Genomic DNA, 12,302 nt, shown 5'->3' on the forward strand with positions numbered 1-12,302 from the left:
GTTCTGTGGCATTCTGTTTGATCTCAACCACAGTACACTGGGCAGCTTTTAGTTTAGCTTCCAAGTATTCCACATGCACTTTATGCCCAAAAACCTCTTTTGGGGTTTTGTTTTGAGTTCATTAAGACCACCGATAGACCATAAGCTCTATGTCATTCAATCAGTGTAATAAAAAAACGCATTAAGCCTACTCTCCAGCCAGATAGATGTTATTTTCTCAAGGTAGCGAGTCCACTTAAAATCATGTTTTTTCCTCATCAAATGGCAGTCTGCATGGCCTGTGTATTTTTGGTGAGTGGTCAGATGATGAGCCTAACACCAGTAGTCATTTGTCTCTTTCAGCTGTACACTCTTACTGCTTGAGTTGTTTCCCAGGTTTCACCAAAGCCACTCTAAGGGGAGAAGGGGTGATGAGGGTAGAAGGAGTGAGCATCCATCAAAGACCTTTACTCATCCCAGAGTATTGTACTTGTTGTGAATGCATCATTTCATCCTTATCTCAACAGCAGACAATTCCCTAATGGGTATTTTGAGTCAGCAGCATCTTGAAACTTGAGCAGTGAGAAGGTGGGTGGGGATGGGAAAGGCCTCTGTGGGAGCTGGAGGGTGGAACAGCCTTTTGTGAGACCTGGGGGATGAGGGGAGTGAGCCAGCCCTCTGTGTTGTAAAGGCTTTCCCAGTTGGGTTCAGATGGGTGCTTTTATGCAGTCATGTCTGTTTTTGTGTTATTAGTGAGGGTATTTTAAAAGTGGTATCACATACATTTTTAGTAGTCTTGGGGGTGGTAAATGGTGGGGCTCAATAGTTCACTGTTTGCTACCCCTGTTGCTAATACACTAGATTTATTTATTCATTTATATAACAGATACTGTGAATCAATCAAAGAAAATATTTTGGTTTAGAAGATTACAAAACTATAACTACAATGATTTTACATAAACCTGGCATTTGCAATTCTGAAATCAATTACATATATTATTCCATTTAAATAATGATGTTAGTCTTATAACTGAAAGTTATTTCTTCTTCAACATTCTATCCAGAGAGAGACAGAAAGCACAGTTCTTACCATGATGCTTAAATATGATTAATGCTCACCAACTCTTTAACATATCAGCATGGAAATTTGAACTGTAATAATAGCATACAGCAATATTACTCACACCCCATGTTCACATCGCTTGCCACTTGATCAACGGCCCATAAGAGTGCAAAGTGTTGACTGGCTATATGTTCCATCTACATGGAAATGGTGGTGCATTATCAGTGGATCATACAAAGAACTATAAGGAAATGTGAATAAAGGAAGCAATATTTCTCAGATTTTTGTGCATAAAGGCTTAAATAGTCTTTGTTCAAACTACCTAACAGTTTCATCTTATAATGTAGACCACTCTGGTGGCCTGGTGGTTAGAGCATCTGCCAAAGATGCGGTAGGTTGCAAGTTCAAACCCAAGTCGAGTCATACTGAAGACTTATAAAAATGGTACTAACAGCTGCCTCGCTAGGCACTCAGCATTAAGAGGTTAGTGTTAGGACTGGTCGGCCTGGTGTCAGTATAATGTGACTTGGTAGGACATGATGCTATATGTCTGCGGCATGATGTCTCAGTGCTAGACATTGCTATAAACTGCCACACTGCAAACATCATAGTGATATAACTGAATTTTTTTTAAAGCAATGTTAAAAATCCAAATCTCTCATACAGTGACATGATCATGTGTGGCAGTTCTGATATCTCCACGTAATTGGTCTTTTTTGGAAACACTATCTTTGCATAAAAGATGCCAAGAACAACTGATAAATAAACTGCAAATATTTTGATTTTGTCATATCTACAATGCAACACTACTGCTAACTGGTCAACTCCAAAAGAAGAAAAAAAATGTAAATCTTGAAAAACCCTATATTTCTGGACAATTTTGTTGAGAAATATTTTACATGTCCTTAACTTTTGAGTCATTGAAAATGATATTTATATTTAGCATGCAAACAGATAGGGTAAAATTTACTATTCTTCTTTATGGCTTCTGACCTTCCTAATATTTTAGGATCAAATAATCCAGCATGTGGATGATGAAAATAATAACTTGCCTTTCTTGCCGAGAACAGCCCAGGAAAGTAGACAACCAGTATCAGTCTCTGCCACGCAACTGTTACAAAAAGTAATAAAAAATAGTATGAATAAATTATATTAAAAAATGTGATTAACATCTTCAAGACAGATCCAAAACAGGATTATAATTTTCTTCCTCTGCAACCAACCTTGCCTGAAGAGTCTTCTTCTCAATGTATTGTTCTCATCAATCTTTGATTCACATATCAAAAGTTTTTAAAGTGTCTAGTCTGTATAAATGACAAAAAGTGCAACAGGGCCATGTAACCGAAGCTGTTGTATCATGCACAGCACTCCTGTCACACAATATATCGAATGATGACCCTTTCTATATGATACCCTCTCATTCCTGGATACTATCTTACTGAGAACACTACTACAGGCACTGGCATCTGGGCATTTTTCTATTCTCTGTACAATACAAAGCCCTTTTATGATCTGTAACAATAACACTTGCCTCACTTTCAGATTGATCTAACATGTTGCCCATGGTTGGCACATTTAGTTTTTCTTTTATGTTTATTTACATAATACGCCCAATTTGTGAAGATTTGCACATTTCTACCTGAAATTTCTATGGCTACTGATTTGTCTCATCATTAAATTCTATTAAGAGCAGAAATTAAAAAATAAATGCTATGCATACATTATTAATTATACCCCATTAAATGAATAGTCACCTTATTCCTGCCATAACCACAGCTTGACTTGTCTGGTTTTTCTCCCTCTAGAGTGAAGAAACTGAAGTGTTAGCCACCATAGTCCCCACATGGTAAATGCACTGTGTGCCCCACATCATATCTTTAAAATGTGATGTACTGTTGTGTTCATTTGTTGAAGGGATACAATAGAGCTGAACCCTACATATTAATGATATATTAAGCAAAAATTTCATGGAGGCATTCCTCAATGATATGAATGTGGCAAGGGTATCATATGTGAAATGGGTGTATAATAATGTTCATATCTTTATGACTACATTTCTTGTCTTTTCCATTTGTTTAAAGATTAAAAAAGAAATGTACCCCTGCATAACACTATACCAAACAAGAAAATCTAAGCTGGCATTATTAAATTATACCCTACTAAATTAACCCTAACCTACTCCTCCTATAACTGCAACTTGACACGTTTGGGTTTTGTCCCTCTAGAGGTCAGAAACCGAATGTGAAGCCACCATAGTCCCCAAAGGGTAAATGCAGTGTGTGCCAAATATCATATCTTTAAATCTATATTAACCCATTTGGCCCTGGAGGTTTTTCTTGTTTTTGCCTGAAATGCGAATAGGAAGACATTTTGGGGGCTTTTTCTGAATACATCCTAATACATGAACTTTCAACAGATTTTCCATTAGACTAATGCCTAGTTGTATTAGAAACATCGTTTTCCATTGGTTATTGTGCTTGTGCATGAGCAATGGACCCATCATTTTCATACGGAGACCACTCTTTATTCCAAATGCCCACTGTATCCTAGTTTTTGCAAAGGTTCACCTGTCTGTGTGCAGTTTAGCCTGGTCTGCCTTAGATCTGAAGCAAAAAGATCTAACATCTGGACACAAAATTGGATTCCGACAACGAGCAATTTTGGGTGAAAAAAACAGATCCAAAAAATAAAAAATTAGGTTTTTCCCTCTGTATTTTGTAGTGCAACCAGAACGTCTGGATTATCTGGTATCATTGTAGAGCTATATCTGTATGCTTTTTTTGTAATACCACCCATTTTGGTGCATCTTAAATGACCTTCATGCTGCACAGCTCGGAAGTAGGGTACAGCCTCATCACGCCTACAGGCGAGATTGGGGCTGAATGATACAATATTATGATCTGAATGCAGCGAGGGAATGCTAGGTGACCTGGGTGTATTGGATTGCTCATATATTTAATACTACAGTTATTGTCTTATCATTTTCTTTCACAGATTAAAATAGAGATGTAACCCAACAAACATTATATGGACTGATTGGATGCTCCTTTGATCTGTGCTCCCAAAAACTGGTTCAAATAACTTTTGAAAAAGAATTTTTTTGGAAAATGCTATTTGAAATCAGATAGGGACTTGAACCTATGAGTCAGATTGTTGATGACTGCTGAGAGCTGACAGTATTATCCATAACAGTAAGGCTTCTGATCACTGCTCAATGTGGATTATAATATCATAACAGTAAGGCTTCTGATCACTGCTCAATGTGGATTATAATATCATAACAGTAAGGCTTCTGATCACTGCTCAATGTGGATTATAATATCATAACAGTAAGGCTTCTGATCACTGCTCAATGTGGATTATAATATCATAACAGTAAGGCTTCTGATCACTGCTCAATGTGGATTATAATATCATAACAGTAAGGCTTCTGATCACTGCTCAATGCTCAATGTGGATTATAATATCCATAACCAGTAAAGCTTTTCATGACTGTTCAAAGTGGACTGGAATATCCATAACTGTCAAACTTTTGCTCAAAGTACCTAAAACCAATTTATGTTCTAAATGCTTCTACATAATCAGAGCAGGAATTTTCTACGCTTACTGGGGACTGGGGGCATTAATTTGGAAAGAAAATTGGTCAACTGAGATTTTAATTTTTAGTGCTAAAAGTGAAGAAAAACAAATGCATGATTGTGAAGTCTTGTATTTATCGACTTGTGGTCGTTGACCATTACTAACTTGTGGCCTCTGATCTTTGCTGACCTGTGGCCTTTGATATGGGGATTAGGGTACATTTACATTAAAAAAATTCTGACTGGAGTGATTCTCCCCTTACATTATCCCTGTTCCATTTCCAACGGCCTTATCTTCAGGTTCCTTCACAACTTCTATTCTGATTGGAACATCAGGAAAACTCTCTTTTATCACTGCTTCAGCACTTCGAGCCATCTCATAGGACACCTGATTACACAGGACAGAACTGTTTTAGTGGAAAGAATGATACAATCGATTACTTTCAATGGCAAAAGACAGGAAAATGCTGATGAGGCTATTATATAATTACTATTTCATACTGCCTCAGTACTTCAAGCCATCTCATGGGACACCTGATTACACAAGATATGTTTTCATGGGAAGAATGTCTAAGAATCAATCAGATGCACCAATACAGGATAGAAGAATCTAACCCACCCATGAGGCTATTCTATAATTACAATTTTAACCCAACCTCAGCAATTCTAGCTATTTCATGGTAGAACAGATTACACATGACAGAATTGTTTTAGTGGCAGGAATGATAGAATAATCACAGAATCAATCATATGTACCAGTATAGGATAGGAAAATCCATCCCATGGGTGAGAACTTGTAAACATAAATAAGAATTTGCCAGGTTCCTGTCCACATATTTTTTTGTCTCAAAGGGGGATATTTTTCTATCCCATACTGAAAAGGATCACATAGTATCTTTTTCTCTTTTCTAATAATAGTGGTTCAGTAGGAAATGTTAAGTAATCAGTATGAATGTAGCAATAGAAAATTTTAAGTAATCAGTATGAATGTAGCAATAGAAATGGTAAGTAATCAGTATTAATGTAGCAATAGAAATGGTAAGTAATCAGTATGAATGTAGCAATAGGAAATGGTAAGTAATCAGTATGAATGTAGCAATAGGAAATGGTAAGTAATCAGTATGAATGTAGCAACAGAAATGGTAAGTAATCAATATGAATGTAGCAATAGGAAATGGTAAGTAATCAGTATGAATGTAGCAATAGGAAATGGTAAGTAATCAGTATGAATGTAGCAACAGAAATGGTAAGTAATCAGTATGAATGTAGCAATAGAAATACAGTTTTCAAAATATTCAAATTCATTTGAAACAGCATAAAAAGGTAAGTCTGTAACAAACTTGAAATGTGCAAATACAACAGAGATGTCCTTGCCAATAATATGCAACTAAAGGGCAAAGTTTCAAGTCCATAACAGGAGCCATAACTCTATATAATTTTGTCATTAAATTGTGACAATCAAGCTTGCCTTGGGTCTTCTCAATGTAAGGCCTCATATGCTTCAGTACATATAGTAATTAAAAAATTATTGAGTGGAAATATAAATTCTGATGCAGTTAAAGTGCTAAATCCTAAGTCAAACTGGGGCATAACTCAATATAGTGACAATAAAACTTGACTGAGATAGTTGAAGGATAACTGTAAATAGTGTGACAATCAAACTTGACCAAGAGCTTCCAAACACCAAGCTTCATACTAAGCTTGCTTTGAAATCCTTCTCAAGTTATTGGCTGGAAATGAAAATACTATAAATGTAATCTGACAGGATGGGACAGAATAACAGCTTAACATTGTATTCTCCCTCCACAGATATGATGGGAGCATAAAAAGCATTTAGAACAAATTATAAAACTACATTCACATGGGACATGTAACCCATCAACTACACTCATATGGGACTTGTAACCAATCAACTACACTCACATGGGACATGTAACCAATCAACTAAACTCACATGGGACATGTAACCCATCAACTACACTCACATGGGACATGTGACCCATGTGATTCTCTCCTGTGCATACAGAGCAAATGACAAATGAAAGAATGAAATATCCATCATCACATAATAGCAGACCATAACAGTCACAATCTGAAAGTCCTTGCATCCAGGAATAACAAGTCTGTCTGCACATTATGTGATGGCAGATCTGGGTCTGTTTAGTTTGCAGCTGGACTCAACTTATAAGCTAGTATATATGGTAGTCTGTAACTTTACCCTGATTGGAATAACTCCTGCAACAAATGCTCGTCCATATATCCGTGTGACATTCCCTCTGTCTAGCATTGTCACTGGTTTTATGATCTTCAGTGGATAGGTCTTGATGATAACCTCACCACCACCTTTGGGGTAATAACCTCTAAAATTAAATTTAGGATTATATCTCAGTATTTAAATTTATGTTATGAAAGAAATTACTTACATTATATGCTTCAACAGTTTTATATACAATAATGAACTGCAAATAAATAATACCATCACTTATTGCCATACTGTTGCAATAGTGTTGAAAGAGTACTTCGATGAGACATTGTTAAAAAGGTTGCATCCATAAGACACTATTGTAAGAGTACGTTCATAATTCTATTTTAAGAGTATATCCATAACACAGTTGTAAGGCTGAATCCATAACACAGCTGTAAGACTACATCCCATACAACACTGTAGTTGTAAAAGTATACCCATACAACACTGTTGTAAAAGTACATCTATACAATACTGTTGCAAGACTACATCCATAACATAGTTGTAAGACAACATCCATGCAACACTGTTGTAAAAGTACATACATACAAGACTGTTGTAAAACTACATCTATAACACAGTTGTAAGACTACATCCATAACACAGTTGTAAGACTACATCCATAACACAGTTGTAAGACTTCATCCATAACACAGTTGTAAAACTACATCTATAACACAGTTGTAAGAGTACATCCATAACACAGTTGTAAGAGTACATCCATAACACAAATGTAAGAATACATCCATAACACAGTTGTAAGACTACATCCATAACACAGTTGTAAGACTACATCCATAACACAGTTGTAAGACTTCATCCATAACACAGTTGTAAAACTACATCTATAACACAGTTGTAAGAGTACATCCATAACACAGTTGTAAGAGTACATTCATAACAAGTTGTAAGACTACATCTATAACACAAATGTAAGACTACATCCATAACACTGTTGTAAAACTACATCTATAACACAGCTGTAAGACTACATCTATAACACAGTTGTAAGACCATCCATAACACAGCTGTAAGAGTACATCCATAACACAGCTGTAAGATTACATCCATAACACAACTGTGAGAGTACATTCATAACACAGTTGTAAGATTACATCCATAACACAGCTGTGAGAGTACATTCATAACACAGTTGTGAGAGTACATTCATAACACAGTTGTGAGAGTACATCCATAATACAGTTGTAAGATTACATCCATAACACAGCTGTGAGAGTACATTCATAACACAGTTGTGAGAGTACATTCATAACACAGTTGTGAGAGTACATTCATAACACAGTTATGAGAGTACATTCATATCACAGTTGTAAGATTACATCCATAACACAGCTGTGAGAGTACATTCATAACACAGTTGTAAGATTACATCCATAACACAGCTGTGAGAGTACATTCATAACACAGTTGTGAGAGTACATTCATAACACAGTTGTGAGAGTACATTCATAATACAGTTGTGAGAGTACATTCATAACACAGTTGTAAGATTACATCCATAACACAGCTGTGAGAGTACATTCATAACACAGTTGTGAGAGTACATTCATAACACAGTTGTGAGAGTACATTCATAACACAGTTGTGAGAGTACATTCATAACACAGTTGTAAGATTACATCAATAACACAGCTGTGAGAGTACATTCATAACACAGTTGTGAGAGTACATTCATAACACAGTTGTGAGAGTACATTCATAACACAGCTGTGAGAGTACATCCATAATACAGTTGTGAGAGTACATTCATAACACAGTTGTGAGAGTACATCCATAATACAGTTGTGAGAGTACATTCATAACACAGTTGTGAGAGTACATTGATAACACAGTTGTGAGAGTACATCCATAACACAGTTGTGAGAGTACATCCATAATACAGTTGTGAGAGTACATCCAGTGTAGGCTTGCCCCATGCTTAAGCTGCAACATAAAGCACTTCAACCATATCATTATAATACAACTCTTTTTATTGAAAGTTAGAAAGTCTACAAAATACTTGTCCTAGTAACATCATAGAACATGCTGAGTTTATGAGGTTTCCTTTTCACAGTAACTTAATATGTAATTCGACAAAAACTCTGCACAAGAATTTCAAGCTTCTACAAGTGACTTTTGTGAAGCAAAACTTCTTTTGCAATACTGTTTTACTTTATGTCAATTTTGAGACTGATATAACTCGGGCTATGATGTTGATAAATTTATAAAATAATAAAATAAAATGGAGACAAACAGTCATACATATAATTATATTGCTATAAAGGATATACAATTTATCAATTTTAAAAAAAGTTATACAATTTTCAATTTTATATAGTGCATTGGTATTAAGGCCATTAGGATACAAACTATCTAACTTATGAATCCAATAAGTTTCTTTTATGAGTCTATTCATGTCACCATGCACAATATTTATTGGCATGAAAGAAAAATCAAACAGAGAGTGATTATTGGTGTTAAAGTGTGTTGAAATATTAGAGGAAAACTGAGGAGTCATATAATTTTTTTTATATGAAAGCAATGATTATTCATTCTCTTAGAAACTTGTTGAAGTGTTTGTCCAACACATTGCATGCTACATTTTTTACAGGTTATCAAATAAATTACATCAGATGATATGCATTTAGTGTTATATAACGTAGAGAAAATACCTCTTTTGTAGTAGTGCTACTGAAAGAAGTACTTTCTCTTATGTTTGCACATTGAGAGCACCGGTGTCTGTTACAATTAGATGACAAAAAATTTGTTTATTTTTTATTTTCTGTCTGTTTAGTTCTAATTAGAAAATCTTGCAAATTCTTGGGTCTTCTATAAGCAAGAATTAATTTATTTTTGTAAAGTGACTGTACACTGGTTTTATTTGATAAATTTAGGAGACTCCAGTATTTATCAATTATAAGGCTTATATTAGGCAATGAAGGATTATATTGTATTGTGAAAGGAATTATATTTTTCTTTATTTTACATTTTGTTGTGTTTAAAGCCTCATGTTGAGTAAGATTACGGGCTTTGTTCAGCGCAGAATCAATTATATGTGCAGGATAATTTCTATTTTGGAAATATGTTTGTAATTTATTCAATGAATATTGTAATTGACAATCATCTGAAATAATGCATTGGTATCTTTTGGCCTGGCTATATGGTATACCGTTTTTACATGACAGGGGATGACATGAAGAATATTCTACGTATTGGTGGATATTAGTTTCCTTGATATGAATATTTGTAGAGATAGGGTGAAAAAAAAATTGTGCCTGAAGAAGCATACATTAAATGCAAAACTAGTTGCACAGAATTTTCAGTATTTGTGTTATTTTTTTATCCCAATTCTAATAAATTTATAAAACTTCTTGAAGTAAATCACAACCCTGAGACATCTATGTAAAACATTCAATTTGACACTGTGAAGATAAAGCAGAACCCTGTTATAATGTGCTTTGTTGTAACATGGTCTCATCACTGCTACTCATGATCTGTTTTAGCTGTCCCTTATTTCCCAACACTGCTGAAAACTTCAGCCAAGTTGACAAACACATAAACGTATTTACTTGAGTTTCAGAATCCTATAGCTTACATAACTAAAGAGTCTTACACTGCAATGATGAATTTTCATTAGGCATGGTGTAATCATAATCCCAAATGTTATGTAATAAATGGAATTTTGTTTATTATCCTCCTGTGTGCTTGTATGCACAAATGCACCCACCCACCCTCATTAGGTACATAATTAGGCAATAATGGATCCCATCTACCATATAATAGGTACTCTTCAGTTTTGAAATACAGTTTAGTCTGTACAGGTATCACAAGGCAGGACTAAAGAAGTCCTGTCATACTGCATATAAATCTAATAAAATGTGTAAATGCTAACCAGTCATGAGAAGCAGTAACTTCGTTTTTAGAGATGACCCAATAAGGCACTGTATTTAATACTGAAGTCACTTCATTCCATTTAATTCCTTTTAAAATAAATTTTCTTAATCTGAAGAAAAGAATCACAAATTCCCTCTTTTTGAACATGAAATCCCTCCACACAGTGATAATTTTAATAAACATTAAACAAAGAAATTACAGTCAAGCATAAACATACACTCACATGAAGGCTAGCTAGATTATCATTATAATGCATCACAAGACCAAATTACATGCAGTCAAGTTCTATTTTAGACAAGGAAACCCTTACATATATCAAAGCTTGACCTTCTTTCATCTCATTTTCAGCATTTTGCACTGAACATACACTTAACTGGAACAAAATTTTGTCAACATTTTGAATCAAAACAAAAAAGAACCAAATGTAAAGTACATTTAAGAAACTTTACAAACTAGCAAACTACTGCTTCAATGAAGTATAAATTTGTTTATATTTCCATAAAGTAACTTAGAGCAATAAAACACCAGCTGTTGATGAAGTCACTTCTCCTATATGACCATCAATCCACAAAATGTATGTATGTATGCATGTATGTATGTATGTATGTATGTATGTATGTATGTATGTATATGCAGCATGAAGACTCTTCACTTTTGTTCAAAATGATACTGACACATCTTCAAATATGGCCACCACTGCTAAAAAAAGAAAACCCCATCCATTTCATGTCATTTATTGCTATTTTCAGCTTTTTTTCAAAACCACATAACCAATGGCAACAGTGCATGCTGGCAAAAAAACCACTTTCAAATCTGTTCAAATGATGCTGATTTGCCCTCCACTATGAATACTGCGAAATAGAGACAAACTCTTCTCCAAAATACCATTAGGGCTGTTCCAGTAAAACATATATCCCCCCCGGGGATGGCAATTCAAAAAGACTTCTGTAGGAGGTTGTGTTTCAAACTATTTTGATTCTGACAGTGGAAGGTTGGTTAGGAAAATCACTTCTGTTGTGGGTTGTGCTAATAAAATGAGAAATCGCTGGTGAGGTTGTCAGAAGAAAAAAACAAAACGAATATATATTTAAAATCACATCTAACCCCCTCCTAGCGGTCTAACATGAATAAAACATTGGGTCAGAAAATGATGCCAGTACACGCGAGTGCACGTAATTTGTACGAATTCGCCTACTTTTAAAGCAGTGATAAGCGTTCAGCAAATTACGTCAACGTCGTGGATATTAAAAAAATGTGCTTTGCCAGGTATGCAATTTTTCTTAAACTTTTAACTTTAAAAGTGCATTTTGCGACGTAATTCGCACTGCTGCAGCTGTCTCACAGCACTTGATGTGACATCCAGATATCTGGATACTTCAATTCGACATGAATGGCTGTTAAACTAAATCTGATTGGTTCACTGGGCCCTCGAACAAGCATTTTATGGTAGTTTTAGCCTTATTTTCATCATGGAAGTTTTACAAATATGTGTTTCGAATAGAGGCCATACAGGAAACCAAAATGGCTGAATCACAACACGGTT

The 12,302-nt window shown here is 35.0% G+C and overlaps 1 protein-coding gene across 1 annotated transcript in view; it reads right to left on the reverse strand.

Annotated features, from left to right (window-relative positions):
* The window catches only part of LOC149807340 (RNA 3'-terminal phosphate cyclase-like), a 68,417-nt gene that overhangs the window by 21,460 nt on the left and 34,655 nt on the right, over window positions 1–12,302 (reverse strand). The window contains exons 6-8 of the mRNA XM_089965532.1: window positions 6,839–6,980; window positions 4,884–5,008; window positions 2,095–2,153 (exon numbers count right to left, since the gene is read on the reverse strand). Coding sequence (XP_089821658.1) covers window positions 2,095–2,153; window positions 4,884–5,008; window positions 6,839–6,980 — 326 coding nt within the window. The remainder of the gene's footprint in view (window positions 1–2,094; window positions 2,154–4,883; window positions 5,009–6,838; window positions 6,981–12,302) is intronic.

The sequence above is a fragment of the Sinohyriopsis cumingii genome, chromosome 1 (genome assembly GCF_028554795.1).
Source record: "Sinohyriopsis cumingii isolate HCF-2022 chromosome 1, ASM2855479v2, whole genome shotgun sequence".
Lineage (NCBI taxonomy): Eukaryota > Metazoa > Mollusca > Bivalvia > Unionida > Unionidae > Sinohyriopsis > Sinohyriopsis cumingii.